Source organism: Calidris pugnax, unplaced genomic scaffold (assembly GCF_001431845.1).
Source record: "Calidris pugnax isolate Ruff unplaced genomic scaffold, ASM143184v1 scaffold27, whole genome shotgun sequence".
In the NCBI taxonomy this organism is placed as follows: Eukaryota; Metazoa; Chordata; class Aves; order Charadriiformes; family Scolopacidae; genus Calidris; species Calidris pugnax.
Window position 1 is genome coordinate 12,369,904 of NW_015090893.1, and position 24,831 is coordinate 12,394,734.

Here is a 24,831-nt window from a genome sequence, read left to right on the forward strand (position 1 = left end):
ACAAGTCTTCCCTGTTTAAATCAGGAATGTGCCAAATGACTGGCAGGTACTTGATATATAATTTAAATTTAAAAGAGGAAGAAACAGTTCTAGATAAAGATCTCCTGGGATATTTAGGGGAAATATATGCACCTATATTTAGCTTATCTCTGGTTTCAACCCCTAAATGCACACACAGCAGCACGCACTTTGCTTTTGAAAAGAACAGGCCTTGATCCTTTAACAAGCTCCGCAAAGCTCACTAATAAAGTTACATCCTTGTTAATCATATACGTGCTCCCCAGTTCCTTCTTTGATACACCTTGTTAGCAGAGACAAATCATGGAGTTGCAGATGTTCGTTAGAGAAGGAAGTTGATGGCGGGTGGTCATGGATGGCGGCTCCTCCACAGGAATCCTGACCCTGGGGCTTTGCCATGAGAAGGGAGGAACCAGAAAGATTGCTCAACGGTTGAGGGTGACATGGTATAAGTGGCTTGCTAGAAATCTGCTCTTTCAAGTAACACAGAGGAGGCAGCCAGGGTCAGACCTGCAAATTGGAAGAACTTTGCAGTAACTGAGATACAACTTCACTAGGACCTGAGCTAAAGCAGTTGAAAAGATCACATTGTAGAGCTGGCCATTCAGAGGGAATCTGCATAACATAGCAGGGTGTATCTCCTGGGGAAGGAGAACAGATTGCTGTAGGCAGGGGGAGAGGAAAGGGAAGACAAGCCACGGGGAGAGACATCAAATCACAGTTTGTATATTGACAATTGAAAATACTTTGCAAGAACTTGTGTGGAGAGAAATGTTAAGATGGAGAAGGGAGGATGGAGAAACAAAACAGAAGTGGGGTTCGGATTGGGGTGGAGACTTCAAATGTGCTGTTTGACTAGGGAGAAGGCAGAGTGGAGGGAGGGAGAGACTGTTCGCAGAATAGGAAGTCAGCCTGATAAGAAGATTTTGCCCTCTACAAGGGCAGAAACTGAGGGAGAGAAAGTGAATGGATCTGAGCCAGCATTGGGATGTGGAAGGACAGGTCACTCACCGGAGCAGAGGGCAGAAGAGCTGAGCTAACAACCACGTCAGCAAAGGTCAGGGTAGACAGAGCAGGGAGGTGAGGCTGAGCCCATAGGGACTTTTTCTCTAACACACTGGTCCTAAAAAATTTACCAATGTTCTTTCTTTGACACCTGCAGGACCCAAGGAGACACCACACCATGGAAGTCACTATCAGGAGGCAATTCCTGAGTTTTGCCATTTTCCTGATGCACTGTGTGGTCCACCGAGCAAGCTGTGAGAAAGGCAGCACTTCCCCTCTGCACTTCACCCACTTCTTCTACAATGCCACCATCTATGAGAATTCAGCCCCTAAGACCTACGTGGAGAGCTATGTCAAAATGGGTATTTACAAGACAGACCCTGAGTGGGACATCAGATACAGAATTGTGTCTGGAGACACCACTGGTCTCTTTAAAACAGAGGAGCACGTGATTGGGGATTTTTGCTTCCTGAGAATAAGAACCAGGAGCAGCAACACAGCACTTTTAAACCGGGAGGTCAAAGACAGTTATATGTTAATAATCAAGGCCACAGAGAGCACCTTTGCCTACGAAGCCTGGGCCAAAGTCTTGATCCACATTCTGGACAGAAATGACTTGAAACCTCTCTTTTCACCCCCCTCCTACAAAGTGTCCATCAGAGAAGACACTCCTCTGAAAACGGTGGTCAGCACACTCAGTGCCACTGACGCTGACGCCGGCCAGAACGCTGAGTTCTACTATGCCCTTAACACCAAGTCCAACCTATTCACCGTCCACCCCACCACAGGAGCAGTTATGACCACAGGCAGGCTGAACAGCACCCATCGAGGCAGGCACCACCTGCAGGTCTTGGCTGTGGACAGAATGAGAAAGATCACAGAGGGGAATGGCTTTGGGAATTTGGCTGACCTCATGATCCAAGTGGAGCCATCTGCCAGGAAACCCCCCTCTATCTCCTCAGTGAAGGTGACACCACCTGACTCAGCTGAAGATTTTCTCTATGCAACTCTGTCTGTAGAAAGTGGTGACTCAGAAACAGGGATAGATTCAGTTGACTTTGTGGATGGAGATCCGGGAAGACATTTCAAAGCCGTCAAATCTTACTTTGGGAGCACTGAGTTCATGATTGTGTCAACCAAAGAGATCAACTGGCTACTTTACCCATTTGGTTTCAACCTCAGCCTGCAAGCTAAGGACAAGGGCAAACCACCACTGTTCTCTCCTATTAAAGTTATCCATATACCTCCTTCCAAGTATGTTTCTGCCAGGTTTGAGAAAGAAGTGTACCGGGTCCAGCTCAGTGAGTTTTCCCCAGCTGGAAGCCAAGTTGTTATGGTGAAGATCACACCAGTCTTCCCAAATCTTAAATATATTTTGAGACCCACTCCTGACAGCACAAGCTTTAAAATCAATCCTCACACTGGACTGATAACTACAGCCAGAGCAATGGACTTCCATGAGCAGTCTCTTTTCGAACTTGAAGTTACAACTGTCAACAGTCACACATCCACGACTGTTGTCATTGACATCACTGACTGCAACAATCACGCTCCAAGTTTTAGTCAGTCTTCATACCGTGGAGCCTTTGATGAAAATGTTCCTCCTGGTACCAGTGTCTTAACAGTAAGGGCTACAGATGAAGATGAAGGAGACAATGGCTTTGTCACCTACACCATAGCCAACCAGAAGTCGGTTCCCTTTGTCATTGACCCCTATTCTGGCGTCATTTCCACCTCCAAGTCAATGGACTATGAGTTGATGCAGAGATGGTATCATCTGCGAGTCTGGGCATCTGACTGGGGTTCACCCTTCCGCCATGAAACGGAGGTGTACGTCTCCCTCATGCTGAGCAATGTCAATGACAATGCTCCTGTGTTTGAGAAGGCGAGCTGCAGTGGCACCATCCCACGAGACTTTCCTGTTGGGAACCCTGTGGCCACGGTCTCTGCAATTGACAGTGATGAGCTGCAGCATGTCAAATACGAAATCAAGTCTGGGAATGAATTGCGGCATTTTGAACTGAATCCCATCTCTGGAGTAATATCCCTTAGAATATCTCTGCGAGATCTTCCTTCTGACCCACCACTTTTCTACTCTTTGAAAATAACTGCAACAGATGGAGAGAACTACGCTTTGCCAACATCTGTAAATATCACTGTGGTCAGCCAAGGTCTCCCCGTCAAAATGCAGTGTGAGGAAACTGGAGTCTTGAAACAACTGACAGAAACCATCATACACTCCATTGAGTCTCAGTCTCAAGGCCACGGGCAGGATGATGAAACCTCTCTGAACTTGCACCTTATAAACCATAATGCTCCAAAGTTTGATGACAGGTTTCCACGATCAATTGATATCATAGAGACTGCTCCCGTCAACTCAACTATTGCTGACCTTTCAGCTATTGATCCTGATACTGGTTTTAACGGAAAATTGGTCTATGTGATCTCAGATGGAAATGACGACAGTTGCTTTACCATTGACCTGGAATTGGGTCTCCTTCAAGTCCTTTCTCCTCTAGATCATGAAAGAACCAGCTTCTACATTCTTAACATTACTGTGTACGACCTTGGCACACCACAAAAATCATCTTGGAAACTCTTGGCTGTGAATGTGTTGGATACCAATGATAACACTCCTAAATTCCCACAAGGTGCCTACTGGGTGGCAATACCAGAACATGTAGCAACAGGGACAACAATAGCTCAACTGAAAGCAGAAGATGCTGATACAGATGACAATGGGAGAGTAAAATATTCTCTCCTAACTCCCACTGATAAGTTTTCCATTAACAGTGTCACTGGAGAAGTGATAGTTACAGGTGCCCTGGACAGAGAATTGTGGCCTTCCTATGTGCTGAAAATAGAAGCTAGAGATCAGCCCAAAACAGGCTACCAGCTGTTCTCTGTTACAGATCTCATTGTGACTCTGGAGGATGTAAATGACAACACCCCACAATGCCTCCCAGCCCTCAACAGTGTGAAGGTCCCAGAGGACCTGCCTGTGGGAACCATTCTTCTGTTTCTGGAGGCTTTTGATCCAGACTCTGGATCTGGGGGTGAGGTGAGGTACAGCCTCATCAATGATGAGGAGATGATGTTTCATGTGGATAAGCTGACCGGGGCTCTCCGGTTGGAGAAGGAGCTGGACTATGAGAAGAAGGACTCTTACAATCTAACCGTGCAGGTCAGTGACGGTGGGAAGCCCTTCTCTCGCTCTTCCCTTTGCCACCTGGAAGTGAACATCCTTGATGTCAACGAGAACTTGCACCCACCACGCTTTGCCTCCTTTGTCTTCAAAGGCTGGGTGCAGGAGAACAGCCCTGAGGGCACATCAGTGATGATGGTCACAGCAAAAGATATCGATAAGGGGAAAGATGGAGAGGTGCAATATTTCCTCCGAGAGGGCACTGGCCTGTCCGTCTTCCACATTGAAAAGGACACAGGTAATGACAGCTTAGTTTAATGGTGTAGCTTAAACGCTTAAGCTACGTGCTGTGTTTGGCCTGACTTTTTGACCCAACAGGGCATTTCTGTATTCTCTCTCCTTACGCAGTTCCATGCTTTCAAATCTTCCTTGCTTGTGCAGGGAGGTACAATGTGCATCCCTGTATCTGAGGAGGAGCAAGCAGGGTTTGTCTACCTAAAATAATGGAATATCAATCTCTGTTCTCCCTGAAAATACTGAGGTCTTCCCTTTCACTTGTGTACTAAATTACTCTTAGCACAAGCAAACCCTCATGTTCCACACAACCTCACACCTATACAAGGTTAGTGCCACAGTTTATAGCAGCAAAGACCCGGAAGCAGACTAGAGACACAGACTAGAGACACAGACTAGCCTGGCATTAGGGACAAAGTGATCTGAATTGCTTAAATCCCTCACAAGCACTTTCTGTCATTCTTCTAGGCACCATCCGGACCATAGGACCACTTGACCGAGAAGGAACGTCTCACTACTGGCTGACAGTGTTAGCTCTGGACCTGGGAACAATTCCTCTGTCTTCTGTGACTGAAATTTATATTGAAGTCACCGATACCAATGACAACCCACCTCAGATGTCCAGACCTGTCTTCTATGCCTCTGTGATGGAGAATTCCCCACCAAACACTTCCGTCCTTCAGCTTGATGCCTTAGATCCCGACTCTAGCTCAGAGGGAAAACTGACTTTTCACATCCTAACCGGAAATCCTCAAGGACTCTTCGCCATCAACCTCATTACAGGTAAGACTGACCCAACTCAGCATCTATTTTTGAGGCTTCCAGGTGTGCAGAGGACATTACATATTCAGTATAAACAGCCCACACAGCTGCCTTTGTCACAACTTCCTTCTGCAGCAAAAGTTCCAGTCTCCAAATACACTGTGTGGGGAGGCTGATTGAAACCCTCAACCTAGATTTGCATCTAGGTGGCTCTTAGAATGACACAAATACGCTACTTTCAAAGCCTAAAGAGAACCAAGCAGTTGCTTTTAATCTTCCCCCTTATAAACAACTGCCATATTGCACAGCCTGAGCCAGGAAACACCCTTCTGGAGGTGACTATCTGTTCCTGAGACAGACCAAGGCAGGATTAATAAAAGTGAATCCCACTGCATTTAAAGGCTCCACCCGTTCTCCAGTGCTATTAATGCAGTAAGCGTAGTAAGCCTCTTCTGCCATCTTCCAGGGCTGTATCTTTCATCTGAGGATTAATTACCAGATCTTTCAGAGCCATCAAAAACCCGCTGATGTTTTGTGTAAACAGCCTCCTCAAACTATCCCAGCAGAGCTGACATTGGGCCAGTCTGGCAAGGAAAGCTGTGCCGAGCCCTTCACTCCATCAGCTCCCGGGAGAAGAGGGAAGGGAGGGCACAGCGCCTGAGTATGGGAGAGGATTAATTGCATGACTTTGATCTCCTGTGGATGATAAAAGCTGTTCACCTACTGCAGCGGGACAGAGGCCTGTTCTCAGATGAGAAAGGAGCTGGATGTATTTGAAAAAGGGTAGTGCAGCTCTCAATGACTTGTTGCCTGTGGTGTGATGGCTCTCTGGCAGTCCTCTGCAGCTGGTCAGGAGGGGGATGTTTAGAAGGAAATTGTTACATGGAAACTCTGAAATCCTGGTTGCAAGAGATTCATAGGGTGTCTCTATGTGGCACCATGTAGATACAAGTGGAGATGCCAGCTAACTGTGACCAGTGCTACCCCCAGCTGTAAGTATCTCCACTGTCAGAAGCTTTGTAGCCAGGTCAGGGCATTGCTCTGTATCCAGCTTTCCCACATGATCCAAACAACTGTGCACAACTCAGCCCCATGGACAGCTTGCATAAATGCTGGGCTCTATGGACAGATGCCTTCAGAAGCCCTATTTTAGAAGACCTTTGCCTTTTGGATGGGACCAGAAATGGCCTGCCTTTTAACTGCCAGAAATGACCCCTGCCTTTTCTGCGGACCAGAAATGGCTATCAGGATAGCAGTCTGGTGCTCGTCTGCTGAGCACCAGCTTGCTTTCCCTGCAGGAAATTCAGCCTTCTCCATGCTGCAGGCAAAAGTTTCACCCCAGCATGAGCACAGCCCTCCAAAGCCATGCTCCAAGGTGGTCATGTTTTATGGTAAAACAAGCGACACGGGCAAAATCTGAACTTTTGCTAAGGAGACACCTCACCTCTAAGCCAACCCTTTAATTCCCACCTTAGACAAAAAAAGCTCTCTCGGGTATGAGTCATCACCTATCCATCACTATCTACAGTCAGGTAATTTGCATGTGAAGAGTGATAAGTTTGTTAGTCCTGTAGAAAACCCATGGGCTGATCTTATCTCTTGGACAGTTGCTGGAAGTCTCTTCTTTAAACCCTGAGCTTGGAGGTTGTTTAAGGACCTGCTTCCAAGCCTGATGAGGATTCAGTTATCCGTTGTTTTACTTGCAAGTCACCAAAAAAAGCATATAATTACCTGCAAACATTGGCAGAAACTGAGCAGTTTGTATCCTCATGCTTACAGTATCTAAAGAGAAGTCATCTGCTAGTACTGCCAGAAAGAATATCTCAGCTTGTCTAAATTTCAGGGCTGTAGGCAGCTTATTGCAAAACCATGTGATATTTTCATTCTGCCAACAAGGGCATGCTAGTTGGTCTGTTATATAGAGTAAAAATATAATCTTTGGTCTCAGTGTGGTAATGCAGCATTGGAAGATGAAATGCTGGTCTTTCAGCTCCTGGTCATTCACATCAGTGCAGGGTTGTATTCAAAAAAGGGTTATCTCAGTGCAATGTAAATCAAATTACTTACATTTGAACAGGAAGAAAACACTGCAAGTATCTGAGCACTACAGTGCTACGAGACCACTGATGTTTATTCTGGATTTTTAGTTAGGACACATCCTTTGTTTTAGAAATGCAACAAATGCATCTCTTCTTTCACTGCCTAGAGGAAATGATCACAAGAAGACCCAGAAATATTTTAGTTCTTGAAGTGCCAGAGATCTATATGATCCAGATTGCCAGTGCTCCTTCCATGGTCAATCCCAAATCCTATGACAGCAAAAGTTTGAGTAGGCAGAGCTGCTAATCTGTGATGAAACTGAGTCTCTATCACATTATTCAATGATAAACATTGAAGTTTCAGGAGGAAACCACAGAGGCTGCTACTCTTAGTCACATAATTTGTGCAAAGGACAGGATAATCTACATGTGTCAGGAGTTCCTCCAGCACCCAGAGACTCCTACACACAGAAAAGACTGTGATGGAGACCTCTCCTCTTCTCCTACCCCACACTGGCATCAAAGGACAAATGAGTCATGATGGCACTGAATAAAGCCAGAGCACGAGAGGGCCAGAAGTCAGTCTGGGTCTCTCCTAGGCAGGACACTCCTGGTAGGAGCCCCTTGGCAGAGGGAGAGGAGAAGGAGGAAGCTTGCTCTCATCCTGTGCTCTAATAGGAATTAAGGTCCTGAATTATGGTTACAACAGGCACGTCTACACCCAGAATGACCCTGCACAAAAGACCTGGATGATTATTCACGGCACAGTGCCACACTATTGCAAGTAACCTATTTCTGGTCATGGAGTGGGCTTGTGTGTTTGGTCCAGTATCTCACACAGGAGTGATTTGGCCAGTGGAGACATAGCCAGACTTCTCCTTCTGAGGCCTTGCAAGGAGACAGAAACAGCTGTGATAACTGTCCCTCGGTAGGGCTTGGTTGCTCCAGCATCCCTGAACTACCACAGAAGGGCTCTAAGCTCTTCCAGCTCTCAGTTCTCTAAAGAGGGTGGAGAAAAAAAAAAAAAGAGGGAAAATAAATGAAAGGGTAATGAGAAGAGAGAATAAAACTGCGCAGTGAGATGAAAGCTTTCTGCCATCGGCGATGGAATCTCTCCAGCCCAGCCTGGCAGCTGGTGCGGAGCAGTGTTTGTGCGAGACAGAGAGATAGATATACATGGAGAGATAGTAGGGTTTGGGGTATTTTTTTGCTGGAAAGGTTTTCAGCTTGTTTTGCGCAGGTTTTGCAGTCCCTGATCTGAAGTGGGTTCCAGTTCAGACAGGACTGGGAAGAATTGGGAGGCTGTCCCAGGAAGGGACAGCTCTTACCTAGTGCTTGCTCTTCTGGTGCTTCTCCTGCTGTGTCAGTGTCCATGGGATTCCCCAGGATGCCTGTGGTTCCCTGAATTTCTCTGTGTGGAAGGACATCCAGACACAGCCTGCTCTGTGAATCTGAGGGATGGTTGCACTGTGGCTCCCCGAGACAAAATACCACAGGCTGGGACAGAGCAGTGCAAAGCTGGGTGAGAAAAGAGGGGAGGTGGTAGGAGGAGAAGAAAACAGAAGGTGAAATGGAAGCAAGAGTGAGACAACAGAAAGAGGACTTCAGGAGAACAACTTCTTCCTTTCTTGGGCTCTTTTGAAAGTCCCAGTGCCTGCAAACCCGATTCTGGCTATTTTCACTATCTTAGATTTTCCTCCCTACAGCAAGGGCAGGGGGCCAGCAACCTCCACCCCAGCCCTGCTCTTGCCAGCAGAAGTTATTATTTTTTTTTTCCCTGACAACAATGCACTGTTAATTTTGCTGCTCCTGTTTCAACACGACCAGCTTTCCTCTCTCCCCTTTCCAGGCAGCAAGCAGGAGAATTACAGGCAACCCTTTCCCTTTTCTATGTGTAAATAGGCTGCGAGAGCAGAGCTTGTGTGAAAGCAACAGAAGGGATCGTTTCTGGACCTTCAGGTGAATGCAGAGCTTGGCTAATTGGCCAAGTGCAATTAGAACCTCTGAGAGTTTTGTTTAGTCTCTGTAGGACTCGGCAGAAAACGTTAGGGCCACATACAAGTACACAAATAAAAGACAGCCCACTCGATCCCAGGCCCCCTGGGATGGGCTGGCTGGTGTTTCCCGGGGGAGCAGGGATGCCCTGATAACTCACACACATGCACACGCAAAATACTCTCATTAAAAACTAAATGTGCATTTCCTGGGTCCTTGTTGGGGGGCAGCAGAAAGAACCGAGGAACTGTTTCCCCAGGCCACGAAAGCTGATGGCAGTTCCCCTTTAATAACAGTTTCCACTTCCATTTTAGCCCTCCGGCTTCGCAGGGTGTATAACCAAGTAGCAACAAATAAAAAATATGCATTAATTCCAGCTGGCTTGTCTCGAGCACCACGTCCGAGCCCCGTCTCCCTGTCTCTGGATGCTCGGCTGCCGTGTGAACACTGCTGGCAGTTTGTGCCTCTTGGCAGCCACACAGCACCACGGCTCCGTACGGCAATCAGAGTGATTAACCGTTAACCACAAGAGCTTTCTGATCCCAAGGCAGAGCAGTAACTGGCTCTGGAGAGGGGAACAGGGAGCACAGGGTAAGGGGCAGAGGGATTTTGCCTGGGGTCAGGAGCAGAAGCCAACCCTTTGACTTGTGACTCGACACATATAAAGCTAAACCCAAAAATTAAGGGTCCCAGCTGGGATACAGTACAGGTGTGGGATACGGTACAGGTCAGTGATAGAGAGTGGAGTCAGGAAGCTAAACCCAAAAATGTCATCCATTAAGGGTCCCAGCCGGGATGCAGTACAGGTGTGGGATATGGTACAGGTCAGTGATAGAGAGTGGAGTCAGCTCTTACTCCCCAGGAGATCTGAGCATCTTCTGTGATACAGACCTTCAAACAGTCATTAAGTTCCAGTTCACCTGCCTTCACTACAGTCCTTCTTCTCCAGCTCTAGAAAGCTCAGCTGTGATCCTGTTTTCTTTCATTTTTATCATTAGGTCACGAAAGAATTTCAGGGTGTGACCAGGCAAATTCAAATAATCACTTCAGAGTGGTTTAAGTTACCTTCCATCAGCTGGCATGCAGTAACCAAATGCAAACAAGGCATTAGTCTGTTGCAACTGAATTTTGCAACCCAATAGACTGGAAATATCCCCAGTGTACGCACAGGTATTGGGTTACTCCTCTGTCAATATCTAGCTATGTGTCCTATGGGATTGTTAGGCCAAAATTATGAACCATTCCCTGAGGTAGCTGGAGATTTAGGCTTTGCCCCTCTGTCCTGTCCAGCCCATTGGCAACATGGACAGGAGCATCAGAGATCTCAGTGAATCAGTGCTGCAATTCCTTCTGTAGGCCCCCACTAAGAGACCATTTCCATGCATATCAAGAGTTTTGTGGCTATTGGAACCCTACAGCCTCCCACAAACCAGGGAGGGATTCAAAAGGTCCTCAGCCAGGGTGCTCTCAGGCCACTGCTGAGTCCTCTTCACCTGCCGAGATGTCAAGAGGAAGAATAGGGAGAAAGAAAAAAATATCCATTACATACATGCAGAGTCTTTCAAATCATCTTGTCATAACACATTAAGGAGTGTTGAATTATGATTGTAAAGGCATCAAATAAATGTTTAGCACAGCGGCTGGTGCCAAATATGAATAATCCCAGAGAACAAGTGGAAACGGTTTACGATAGTCCTGTTCCAAGCAGCTGCTCCCCGCTCCCTCCTTCAGCTGCCCAGTGTTTCCTGCAGCCATTTCAAATTGTCTCCTGCCTATCGTGCTCAGACAGCAATGCACCAAAGAGGTGTGATACAACTGAAAACAATACTATTAATTAAACCTTTTTGGCTTTGGACCAGAAATGGGAGTTGAGATGGGTTCGCGCAACTCTGATTTACAAGTCTTTCAGGACGCACAAGTGCACGGTGCTCACACCACGGCAAATGCACACTGCCTCCCACGCTAAGTGCTTCCCAGAGGAACATGATCCTGTATCACTGCTTGTGGGGGACAGGAGAATTCCCCCTGCCTTTCACTTGTGCGAGGAAGGAGGACTTCCCTTCGTGAGGAATAAACACCACGACAACAGTGACCGCTGGGAACAGGAGACGCAGGGAATGGACAAAAACACTTCCAAGTGTCAGACTCAATGACTGCCAGAAAATCGTGCATTATATATACAATTGCCATCATCTGTAAAGAAGTTGTGAAAATGGTCTAGAGCTGCTTTTCCTCAAAGGTGAAGAGTCAAGACACTCGATAAGGACCACTATCAAACCAGACATGGAAACACAAGCCTCAGCCCCATCATTCCCCCACTTGCATCTACTCAGCTTAGTCATTGACAGGCCAAAAAGAGATATTACGATTATTTTGTTTAAACTCTAGTTTGTTGTAGCCACAATCCCTCCCTCCTGCATCCAACCTATTCCCTGCAGTTAACTAGTGTGTATTTTTCAGAAATCCCTCAAATCTTCCAATTGTTTGAGGATTCACCTTGTCTCTCAACAAGGCTTAAACAATATATCAACATTATTATTGACTGTGTACCTTATTTTTAGCCTGTGTGCATTTGTTCTAGTGGTAGTATAGAGGGTATTTCCCAAGGCAGAAGGCAAAACTTTTGTCAAAACACTGCAAATTACAAAGAGCAAGGTTGAACACCGGGAAAATAGGAGTCGAGACTTGTTAAGAGGCCAGGCTTGTGCCAGCGCATGCAGAACGTTTCTTACTTAGAGGCATAAGATAAGTTTTGTTTTCACAGTCCTGCAGCCTTTCTCACCAAATGCCTTGACAAACCTCAACAGAGGTCAGCATCTGGGAGGTGTCCCCCCTCCTCCCTGGTCTCTGTAAATCAGAGGAGCAAGAGCAGCACCTCCATGCAGGGATTCCCACTGGAGGTGGACAACTTGCCCTCTGGGGGTATTGAGCTTTCTCCTCTGATGGCAAAGAGAAGCTGAAACAGGGTGGGTGGACAGGCCAACGTGGGGCACAGATCTGCTCTGGTTTTCCTTGGACACTGAGTCTTGGAGCTCAAAGGCTTTCTTTCTTGGCAGGTCTGATTTCTACGACTTCACGGCAGCTGGATCGAGAATACAAGGCTGAACATATCCTAGAGGTGGGTAATGATGATTGTAATTAGCTTTATTTACCTACAAGTGTATTAAGTCCTCAAAGAGCTTTGCTTGCAAGTTGGAGCACAGAGAAAGAATCTCATCCCATCAGCTCCCAACTGCTGGGAAACTTAATTAAATGGTGTACGTTGCCCTAAGAGACAGCTGCAGCAGTACTGCGGGGTTTATTATTTCCTTACTGAAGACTGGAGCTAAAGGCCTGTTCTGGAAGCTGTGGGAATGCAGGAAGAGGACTGGAATTGTCCTCTAGCAGGATGGATAATAAGTTATGGGGGAAAGAGCAAGCCAGAGAAATCCACCCTGATTTATCTCATTGTATCAGACGTTGCTGTGTAGCTTTGTGTTACCTGCCCCCATCATTAGCTGCTCCAAGCTATGTGTATTTATATTAGAGGGATCTTGAGGTGTTGCAGTCTATCAGGGTGGTAGAGGATAATCCATTTCTCCCTGCAATGCAACATGCTGGGAGCAGGCACAGGCACAGCGAAGGGGGGGTGGGGGATAATTTGCTAAGCCACTGCAATACAAAGGTTTTCAGTTGTGTGACCCCTAAGGACCAAGAGTCTGACCTCCCAGTGGGATCTGACCCATCATCCTGAGCAACCACAGGCATGTCTCCCTGTGCGTGCAGAAGCCTTGCATGGTGTCACCTAGAGCCTTCAGATTTTACCCTACAGAGAGGAGCAGCCTCTCCGAAGGTGTCGAGCTCCAAATGCAGACCCCCACAGAACCCCTAGTGTAGTCGTTGCCCATCAGGATGAAGGCTGGCTGTTCATGTCTGGGGTCACAACAGGCAGCCCTGCCACCTACCCCCTTTGCTTCCTGGCAGGTGGCTGTTTCCGACAATGGAGAGCCAGCCCTGAAGTCCACCAGCAGAGTCGTGATACAAGTCCTGGATGCCAACGACAGTCCTCCCACCTTCCCCCACAAACTCTTCATGGTGCAGCTCCCTGAGAGAGATGCCTCAGAGATGCCGCTGCCGGTCTACAGGCTGATTGCTTCAGACCGTGACCAGGGCCAGAACAGCCAGATCACCTACACCATCGAGGAGGAGGAGGAAGGGATATTCACCATCAACCCCACAACTGGCATGGTCTTCTCCAGAAAAGCTTTCCCTGCCTCCGAATACAACATACTCACGGTGAGAGGAGAGGGAAAAGAGAGAGCACCAATGGGAAGAGATGGGTGGAGAGGGAAAGAGAGGAAAGGGTGCAGAAAAAGATAAAAGAAAGAAAGAGATGGAGAGAATGCAGCAGTGGGAGCACAGCTTGAATGACACAGACCTGGGTTACAGGGAGAGAAACTGGGAGGGAATGACAGGAAATGTAGAAGGTGAGAAAATATTAAAAACGGAGGATAAATTTAAAATTAACTGTCCAACTCACTCTCAGAGATGAATACAGTGATCCAAGGTCCCACACGGACATGGACCTGAACCTGAACAGTCTTTGGGTTTCAGTGGTACCTCCATTTGGCAGTCTGAACAGGCTGTGGGTCTTGGACACAGATTTAAAGCTCTCCCACACCATGTGGGTCCTTGCAACAAGGCTTTAGATCCAGGTCTCTGCTGTGGATTGAGCTTGGCAGATTTGCTTGATGGCCAAGAGGAATTTGGGTTGCATGGTTCTATCTTGAAAACAGCCAGAGCACTAGCCACTGGGTCAAGATTTGTTTTGTGGGATTTTGGGTGCACTCGGACCTGAAACTCCTGGTGGATGGGAGAAACAACTTCCCATGGGGCTTCCATGGGCTAAATCAACCTTCTCTTTGACTGCACATGTGTTCCTGGCAGGTCAAGGCAACTGACGGCGGCAGCCCACCACTTTCCTCCCACGTGCGACTTCACATCAGCTGGGTCACCCGGCCTGGCCCTTCCTCAGAGCCACTGGCTTTCGATGAACCCCATTTTAACTTTGCTGTGATGGAAACAGATCCCGTAAACCATATGGTGGGAGTTATCAGCATCGAAATGGGCCCCAGCCAAGTGTGGTTTAATATCACAGGTGAGACACAGAAATTAAAGCCGGGCAGCGGTGTCTGGGAGCGCTTGCCCCAGCTCCCTTGGCTGTCAGCACTCGCATGCCTGAGCTAATGAAGCTGTTTGCTTTAGGTGTAGGTGAGCTACGGGGAAAGCTTTCTCACAGACACCAAAAGGCTTAAACAGCAATAGACAAAGCTGCCCGTCCAAGGGCTCCAGTGCCAAACGCAATTATCTAACACACTTTTTTAAATGGCATTCTGGGACTTGCCAGTGTTTGAGGCGTTCTCCGATGTCGTGTGAAGGGCAGGGCATGCGAGCCCCAGCTCCTCCTGGGAATCGAGTGACACTCTTGGTTGTGGTAAAGCAGCCTGTGAGGATCCAGGTGTCTGGCTGGGTCTTGTAGACAACCCCCCCATCGCTCCCTCCCTGCTGAGCCCATGGTCCTGACAGGGAGCCGAGAGGGAAGGATTCCTCAAAGAGCTGGTCTGACCTGACTGGTGGGACTCTCCCTTTCAACTCAGCATCCCAGGGATGACTTAGACATGAAACGTGAAGAAGCTCTAGGGCCTCCTCTAGACATACACAGTGCCAGGGCAGAGGGGACGTGGGCTGTCACCCCAGGGGACTCGTCAGGCAGCACGTGTGCAGAACTGGTCCTACGAACAAGGGCAAATTGTGCTCATGTAATTTGGGGTTTTGAAGTGGTGCCCCAATCTGTCTTGCACAGCCTTTCCCTGACACTGCCTGCAGGGCTTGCCCTCGTCAGACAAAGCCTTAATTGGGTGAGTGAATAGTTTTTCCCATTATTGTGCTAGGGCAGGGATAATGGTGTATAAATACAATTAAGCAACAAGAGATACAATGCTACGAGGAGCAGACAATATCAGTGCAAGGTTTATGTGGCATTAGTAGCGTCTGCTTGGGTTTGCAGCATTAATGGTATATTCCTCTGAATGTTATCCCACCGTTTCCCTACTGAGCTCCTGCCAGTATGCTTGACCTCAACTTTACCAGTTTCTAGTGCACCAACTTCTACTCTTGGTTTCTATACTGGTGGAAGAGGACAGGATTTCATTTTCCCTGCTAGGGAAGAAAAGCATCACAGTAGCTGGCAATGAAGTGGGTCATACAGAGATCTAGGAGCCTTTAGCACCTAATTCAAAAATTCACCTTTCCCAGTGCACAAAGGCTCTGTCAGTGGGGTTGATGGTGTCTGAAAAAAACTCTGACAAAGCAACATCTTTCTTCATCTCCTTCCTTTCGGCACCATGCTAAGGGAACCCTTCTCTCCTTTCTCAGTGATAGGTGTCCATGGCTCTCTCTTTTCCTATGTCTCTGCTTCTTTCTGTCTTCTTCCCAGCAGAAAAGTAGTGGTCCAGATGGCTGGCAACCACTGCCTTTCTCCCACAACAGAAGATACATCATTTAACAACCAGCCAAGATTTTCCCAGCTGGTAAGAGAATAAAGGAGAATCCAGAACATCCAGTAGCTGCGAAGGGAGAAGCTGAGGTCTGGGACAAATCACAGAAAAGTGCTTCTACCTGTCCATAGCTCAGGACATTGTAGCAGTGTTTCCCGTGTGATAGAGAACTAACAGGGCACCAGCAAGTGAGGCATGAGAAAGGAGCTGCCACGCCAGGGCTGAGCAGCAGTAGGGTGAGGGACAGCCTTCTGCTGCTGAGCTGCTCAGCCTGCGGTTCCCTGCACCACGCAGCCATCTGGGCTGGAGGCAACAGGCTCTGCTCACCCTGGAAGCACCATCTGCCTCCCCAACTGTTCAACTATTGGGCTTCTTCAGGTGGCAATGAAGACCATTGCTGATATGCCCACAGCATGACCTTGAATTGGAAGCCAGCAAGAGTGTTGTCCAGCCCTGCTGGTCACCGATCCATGCTAAGCCTGTGATGCTGCATAGCTGGAGACCTTGTGCACATGAATCAATGCTCAAACCTGCCTGTTGCAAGTCTAGCCAGGACATCATATGCATATGTGCATCCTTTCCCCTTCTCTCCTCCTCCTCATTTGCTCTAATTCCCCTCACCTTCCCTTCCATACTCCTTTGTCACCATCTGTGACTACCTTTGTCCAGCTTCTCCATGTCCTCCCTGTCTCCTATGTCCATCTAGCACATTTTGTATTGAGTTTCTAGATCTGGGGGAAACCTCACCTATGGCACTGTCCCCAGTCTAGCTGTGGCCAAAGAGGAACAGCTAGAGTGAGTGCCTACACATCCCCATTCGAGGTATAATGCTTGGCACTCCACGTATCTGTGGCTGGGCATGAGCTCCTGTGGTTTGTGTATGGTGCCTGGAGGCACCATATCTCCAGGCAGTTCCTGGAATTCCTTCCCCTGCAGAGGCTGCCAGCACCTGCAGCTTGATCCAGACAAAAGTCTAACTGTCCCCACATTTCCTTTTCTCATGTCTCCCTTATCCCAGGTGGTGACGATGACATGGATTTTGACATTGAAAAGAGCACAGGCAGCATGGTCATTGCAAGACCCCTCGATGCGAGGAAGAAGTCAAGCTATAACCTGACAGTAGAAGTCACTGATGGGTCCACTACCATAAAAACACAGGTAATGCTTTTTTCTTCAGTAGAGGCACCGTCTAGACTGAGTATATGCCAAAGGGAAACTTCGGACCCCACTGAGCTTGGGTGCCAGGCACAAGAATCTCCTTACTCTGTGATCTTACTTTATATATTAGTCCAAGTCTTTCCTAAGTACCAAGCTAAGGGGTTTTTTACGTTGTTGGAACCACAAACGGTTTAGGAAAGCTTGGGGCTTTCCTTGTTGATCGCAAAGACACACCTACACCACCAGCCAAGCTGGGGTGACAGCTCATACTCTCAGATCTCAGCTTGCTCTCAGCTGCTCAGGATGAACTACAACATTGCTGAGGTATAAGGGAAACAGATCAGGCTTGGGTCCATGATACCATGCCATGGGGCATTCCTGGACTTGCTAGTCTGTGTAAAGCCAGCACAGATGTATCTGCAAGAGGTGAGATGAGGCACTGCCCTGTGCTGCTCCGAGTGCGTGGAGGACTGATAACACACCAGCACTGGAGTCCGTGGGGCAGAAATGCTGTGCCCTCTGTGTCGCCACATGAAAAGCAAGCACTGGTGAAAGGAGGCAAGCTGCTTTTGGGCATGTCCCCAAGCCTCAGTTAAAATGGCTACTGAGATTTGCCCATCTTTACCTACCCTCAGGAGGGATGTTCAGGGCTTGATCTTTCACCAACCCTTTTTTCCACACGTAAGAAGCAGCCAAAAATCCAACCCTCACTGCACAGGAAGACCTAGAACGTGAGTCACCCATCAGTGACGCTTATCGTGGGAAATTCACTGTGGAGGTTTGCGGGGGATGATGAGTGAAGAACACTGCCATTCCTGTGAAACGCAGTGCTAACGGATGGCTATCTGTCTCAGCTATCTTCAAGTATTGTTCCAAATAAACAAATAAAGCCCCACCTTGCCCGGTGTGCATTCCCTGCCACCTTGCATCTCATCCCTAGGTTTATTTTGGCACTCAAGGCTGCTAGCAGATGTCAAAAAACCTGCTTGTGCAAAACACCCATGGCATGTTCAGGATTGCTAAAGGAAGCAAATTATTACACTTGGTTGGGACTTCCTAAGATGCAGTCAGCACATCAGTAGGGGGGTCAGGACAGTCAGGGCAGGAGACCAAACAAAAGAAACTAGGTGACTTTGCAGGCAGGATTCAGGCAGCCCATTCACCGGGGTTTGCTGTTAAATGCAGTGGGGAAGATGGGAAGACTGAGCTAAAAAGTGTAGACCACAGACTTTGCTTCTGCATAATTTCTCCGCGCACGTGCTGCTCTTGAGATAGGCCAGCCCCTCCCTTCCTTTACCAAACATCCCCTCTCTGTCAGCTTTTTGGCGTGTAATTAATGAGGGCTGGTTGTGGAGGCACCAGCCAGCAAAGCTGGCACCACGGCTGAGCCACTGCTGCTTTTCACAGCAGGCTCTGACAGTTTCCCCATGTGCCAAGTGCAGGCACGTTCAGTCTGAATGGGTTGCCAGATTGGAGAGATTAAAAAAAGAAATGAGAGGAAGCAAACTGAAAATCACTAAGGGCAGGGACCACAGGAGTTCCTCGGGGAGAAGGACAAAAGGGTTCCCAGTCACCATGGATGGCAAAGTCCCAGGAGTTGGAGCTGTGACACTTACAGGGCTCAGAGTGTTGTTACACTCAAGAGGGGTTGGTAGGTGAGATTTTACATGGCTGCATAAGTCAGGTTGCTCCCACATCTCTGCTACCTTCACTGTGCTGTCTCCTCCACAGGCCTTTATCCATGTGATTGATATCAACCAGCACCGTCCCCAGTTCCTGGAGAGCCATTATGAAGTGAGGATTCCTGAAGATACCCCCTCAGGGAGGGAAATCCTTCAAGCCAGTGCAACAGACAAGGACAAAGGCAAGGGGCTCATCTACACCATCCATGGCAGTGTGGACCCCAAAAGCACAAGACTTTTCCAGCTGGATCCAAGCAGCGGGGTCCTCACAACAGCAGAAGGCTTCAGTTCCCAGCCCATGCCACAACACACCCTAACAGTGATGGTGAGTCCTAGCCAAACTCTGCCAAGTCCATCAACTTCTCTGGGATATATGGGTCACTGGAGAAATTCAGACTGATTTTAGCCTTTGAAGGAGGTTTTATCTAGAACAACAGAGTAAAAGAAAGCAGGATCTTAACCATTACTATATAACCATCCTGGATAAATCTGGGTAACACCCTGCTTTCCTCTAACTGTGTGTTGAACCAATCACCTGCCAATTTTATTGGAGGGCCACTGAATTCTTCTACAAGAAAGCACAGTGAATAATTGTTAATGTTTGATTTCAAGTCCCAGGCTGAGCTTTGGTGCTGAAACTTCCAGGCTCATTCCCACCCAAGGGGTTGGTACCATTGACCACCCACTCTAAAAGTCCTGATGAGCTACTGGGAGCCTGGTACAGCAAAAGGCTGACTGCTCCCTGATGTGACCATACCTTCTCTTCCTCTGTCATTCAGGTACGGGACCAGGAGGTCCCCATCAAGAGGAACTTTGTTCGGGTCATCATTCACGTGGAAAACTGCAACCTTCACCCTCCACAGTTCAGCAGCATCCATTATGAAGCAGAAGTGCTGGACTCAGCAGTGGTGAGCACCGAGGTTATACAAGTCAGAGCCCTTGATCAGGACCAAGGAGCCAACGCTGAAATCCACTATTCCCTTCAGGCAGGTGAGAGCCACGCAACAAGATGGTTTTGGCTATGAACATACCTGCATTTCCATGTTCTAGCTGGTGATGAATGACCAGCTTCCTTTAGCTTTTGCAAAGATCAGTAAAGGCAGCACATTGCTAAAATATGATTTTTTTTTTCCTATTCAGAGGAAATATAGACCAAACAGGTAATTTCCTTACTATTGAAAAAGCATCCTTCCATAGGAAGATAGTTCAATGTTGAGTCACTAGTCTAAGAAAAAATGTGACTGGACAAGTTAGATCAATTTAAATATGCTCTTCCCATCGATGGGAACTGTGGGAGGGATTCCTGTCCAGCTGTTAGGCAAAAGTACTCCCATTCCCACAGCAGTCATCATCACTTCCACCAGTTCTACTAAGAAATACATCCTTGAGGAAAGGCAAGCACCCCCTCAGCATTGGTTGATGGTCTTTTTGGGTCATACAAGCTCAGTGGGCAACTATTTCATCATTCACTTTAAAGGGTAAAACTGAAATATTTATGGCTGTGCCACATTGCCTATTTAGCAGGTAAATCCTTTGCAGGAGACAAGCCGTCCTTTGCCCCATCTTTCTCACTGCAATTTAGATCAAGGACTGAGGAATTTAATTGCTCCTGAAGTATTGGTAATTATAAGCATGACAGGGCTTGAAGCAACTAGTACAGTCTGTGCTACCATGTTCTGCACACGAGGCCGAAGCTTCAAGCGCATGCTCTGCCACCACTAATATGCTCAAATTAGAAGGGTATTTATCTCTAATTTACATTTTGATTGATTTAAAAATTAGCTTGTAGATCTCAATGGGTTCATTGTTCTTAGAATTAAAATTATTTAGAAATTAATAAAGGTTGTTGTCTCTCAATAAAAGAAACAGAGGTTAATTAGGTCTGAAATCTGGAGTATCTATGGAAAAGAGGTGCAGAAAATGCAAACCAATATGGTGTTTGCATTCTTCACTTTGTAATTTATCTTGCAGGTAATGGGGAAGGTTTCTTCAGCATCGACACATATTCTGGAATTATTACTGTTGCCCAGAAACTGGACCCATCCAGGCAGGAGCGATTTACTCTTATTGTAAAGGCAGAAGATCAGGGGTTCCCCCAGCTTAAAGATTCTGCTACAGTACACGTCCGCATTAGACCCTCTGATCGAACCCCTCCAAAATTTCCTGAGGCTGAATACATCACAGAGATCAGTGAATCCACTGCTGTTGGCTCTCCTCTGATCCAGGTTTCAGCCACAAGTGTGTCACCTGTCAGCTATGAAATAAAAGATGGAAATGGAGATGGAGTGTTCTCCATGAACTATCAGTCGGGCCTTATTTCCACTCAGAAGAGCTTAGATTTTGAGCAGGTATCTTTTTACCAGTTGAAAGTCCGTGGCACCAACATGGCTGGAGCATTTATGGACACAATGGTACTTATCTATGTCATAGATGAGAATGACAACGTGCCCATCTTCGTCAAGCCTTCCTTTGTGGGTTGGATCATGGAGAATGCGCCATCCCAAAGCATGGTTCTGGATGAAAGCAATGCTCCCCTTGTGACCCATGCAACAGACGCTGATCAAGACTCCAATGGTCTGCTGGTCTATGAGATTTTGGAACCAGAAGCACTGAAATATTTTGCAGTAGATCCTAGCACAGGGACGCTTACCAGTCGTGCGGATATAGACTATGAGCTCACCCCAGTTTTCCACTTCAGTGTACATGCACATGACAGTGGAAGTCCCAGTTTATTTGCATCCAAGCCAGCCAAGGTCACAATCCATGTTAAAGATGTGAATGATTCACCTCCAGTCTTTTTCAAAGACATTTATGAGCTTTCTATATTGCTACCTGCCCACCCAGGGATGGAGCTTTTGTCGGTGCAGGCAGAAGACGCAGATTCAGACGTGACCTACAGCATCGTGGAAGGCAACCTTGATAATGCTTTCTATATTCACCCACTCACAGGTCTCATCTCCATTCTTAATGCTACTGGCCTGAGAAGCTATCGTGAACTTACGGTCAGAGCTGGTGATGGCTTATATAAGAGTACTGCTCTGGTTAAGCTAAATTTAACTCAAGCACAAGGTACTGGCTTAAAATTTGATCAAGATGTGTATACAGCAACTGTGGTGGAGAACTCTACAGATGAGAAGACTCTCACTGTTCTTGGAGTCAAGGGATATCAGCTAAATGAACCGCTTTTCTATGCCCTTTTGAATGGAAAGGAAAGATTCAAAATGATCCAGGCATCTGGAGTGCTCCAGACCAAGGGTGTGAAATTTGACCGTGAAACACAAGATGTGCACGAGGTAGCTGTGGAAGTGAAGGACAACAGGAAACCACCAAGGGTGTCCCAAGCCACAGTCAAGGTTTATGTAGAGGATGTCAATGACAATCCACCGCAGTTTGAGAATGTGCCATATTACACCTCGGTGCAGGACGGCACAGAGCCAGGTGACGTACTTTTTCAGGTGTCAGCCACAGACAAAGACATAGGGGATAACGGAGCCATTACCTACTCATTTGCAGAGGACTACAAATATTTTTGGATTGACCCCTACCTAGGAGACATCTCACTTAAGAAGCCTCTTGATTATCAAGCTTTAAACAAATACAACCTCCGAGTCATTGCTAAGGACAAAGGCGAGCCTCCCCTCCATGCTGAAGAGGAGGTTGTGATCAGTGTGAGGAACAAGTCCAACCCTCTGTTCCAAAATTTGTACTACCGAGTGAAGGTGCCAGAAAACATCCCCCTGTACACATCTATCCTCCACATACAGGCTCGCAGCCCTGAAGGCTTGCGCCTCATCTACAACATCGTGGAAGAAGACTCCCTGAAACTCTTCAGCACCGACTTCAAAACTGGTGTCCTTACTGTCACAGGTCAGCTGGACTACGAGCTGGAGACAAAACACACATTCACTGTTAGAGCCACAGACACGGCAGTAGGATCCTTTTCAGAAGCCAGAGTAGAGGTGGAGGTAGAGGACATTAATGACAACCCCCCCGTATTTTCTCAGATGATCTACACAGCATCTGTCTCGGAGAGTTTGCCAGCCCAGACCCCCGTTGTCCAGCTCTCTGCTTCTGATAAGGATTCAGGCAGAAACAAAGTAGTCTCCTATCAGATCTTGGATGATGGTTCAGAGGCTACCAAGTTCTTTAATATTGATGCCAGCACAGGTCAAATAACAACAGCTCAAGCCCTCGACTATGAAAAAAATCAACAATTTCGCATGAAAGTAAGAGCTGCAGATCATGGAATGCCTCCGCTTAGCAGCGATGCCCTGGTAATCGTGGATGTGACAGACATCAATGACAACCCCCCTGAGTTCAGCCAGCTTCAGTATGAAGCCAAGGTGAGTGAAATGGCTACGTGTGGGCACATCGTGATAAAAGTCCAAGCCCTGGACCCTGACAGCGGAGACACCACCCGGCTGGAATACGTGATACTGTCAGGCAATGACAACAGACATTTCACTATCAACAGCACTTCTGGAATAATATCCATGTTCAACCGCTGCAAAAAGGACTTGGAGTCATCTTACAATCTCAGAGTTTCTGCTTCGGATGGAGTTTTCAAGAGCACTGTACCTGTGTATATCAATACCACAAATGCCAACAAATACAGCCCCTCTTTTCGGCAGAACGTGTATGAGGCAGAGCTGGCAGAAAATGCCGAGATAGGTACCAAAGTGATTGAACTGCTGGCTATTGACCCAGATGGTGGCCCATATGGCACCATAGACTATACCATCATAAATAAACTCGCCCATGAGAAGTTCTCCATAGACAATAAAGGCCGTATTGCCACACTGCAAAAACTGGACAGGGAAAATTCAACAGAAAGAGTCATTGCTATTAAAGTCATGGCCAAGGATGGGGGTGGGAAGGTGGCGTTCTGCACTGTCAAAATAATCCTGACAGATGAGAATGACAACCCACCTCAGTTCAAAGCCTCTGAATACACACTGTCCATCCAGTCCAATGTAAGCAAAGGCTCCCCTGTCATCCAGGTACTGGCTTATGATGCTGACGAAGGTGCAAATGCAGATGTCATTTACTCCGTTGACTCCGTGGAAGACGTGGCAGAAGACCTTGTGGAGATCAATGCTGCCACTGGGGTTGTTAAGGTCAAGGAGAGTCTTGTTGGTTTAGAAAACAGAGCCTTTAACTTCAAAGTGAAAGCTGAAGATGGCAGACCCCCTCACTGGAACTCCCTTGTCCCAGTGAACCTTCAGATTGTCCCCAGGGAGGTGACATTGCCAAGGTTTTCTGAGCCCCTTTATACTTTCTCTGCATCTGAGGATCTTCCAGAGGGATCAGAAATAGGGTCAGTCAAAGCTTTTGCAGAGGATCCCATCATATACAGCCTGGTAAAGGGAACCACTACAGAAAGTAACAAAGATGAGGTGTTCACGCTGGACGAACAAACGGGGGCTTTGAAAATCAAAAAGGCCATGGATCATGAGACCACCAAGTGGTACCAGGTTGATGTTATGGCTCACTGCTCACATCAGGAGACTGAGCTGGTCTCCCTGGTCTCTGTGAACATCCAAGTACAGGACGTCAATGACAACAGACCTGTTTTTGAGGCAGATCCCTACAAAGCTTTTGTTATGGAGAACATGCCATCAGGAACCACAGTTATTCAAGTGACAGCTAATGATCAGGACACGGGAAGTGATGGACAGGTAACCTACAGTCTGGAAGCAGAATCTGGCAACCTCCGAGGACTCTTCACCATTGATGGTGAGAGTGGGTGGATCACCACACTAAAAGAGCTGGACTGTGAAGCTCAGGAGACCTACCGGTTTTATGTGGTGGCCACTGACCATGGCAGGAAAGTCCAGCTGTCTTCCCAAACCCTGGTGGAGGTCACTGTCTCTGATGAAAATGATAACGCGCCACAGTTCACCTCAGATTTCTACAAAGGATCAGTAATTGAGAACGCGGAGCCAGGACAGGTTGTTGTCACGCTGAGTACCATTGATGCAGACATCTCTGAGCAGAACCGGCGGGTCACATGCTACATCACTGGTGAGTTTTGCCTGACTTTAAGTCTTCTGTGAGCAAGAATAGGGTATCATCTCAAAGTGAGGATGTGATACCTTGTTTTATAGAATACCGACACAGAATAGCATTATACTGACAGTCCTATCAGAAGCAGCAGATGAAGCCTGAGCTCTGCCATGAGCCAGACTCTTAGTTAA

At 47.4% G+C, this 24,831-nt stretch overlaps 1 protein-coding gene across 1 annotated transcript in view; it reads left to right on the top strand.

The window, feature by feature from the left end:
* FAT2 (FAT atypical cadherin 2) overlaps window positions 1-24,831 on the top strand; it is a 63,886-nt gene that overhangs the window by 14,955 nt on the left and 24,100 nt on the right. The window contains exons 3-11 of the mRNA XM_014947761.1: window positions 1,181-4,466; window positions 4,931-5,245; window positions 12,315-12,376; window positions 13,222-13,533; window positions 14,185-14,395; window positions 16,813-16,970; window positions 18,684-18,959; window positions 19,414-19,624; window positions 20,606-24,658. Coding sequence (XP_014803247.1) covers window positions 1,202-4,466; window positions 4,931-5,245; window positions 12,315-12,376; window positions 13,222-13,533; window positions 14,185-14,395; window positions 16,813-16,970; window positions 18,684-18,959; window positions 19,414-19,624; window positions 20,606-24,658 — 8,863 coding nt within the window. The 5' untranslated portion in view covers window positions 1,181-1,201. The remainder of the gene's footprint in view (window positions 1-1,180; window positions 4,467-4,930; window positions 5,246-12,314; window positions 12,377-13,221; window positions 13,534-14,184; window positions 14,396-16,812; window positions 16,971-18,683; window positions 18,960-19,413; window positions 19,625-20,605; window positions 24,659-24,831) is intronic.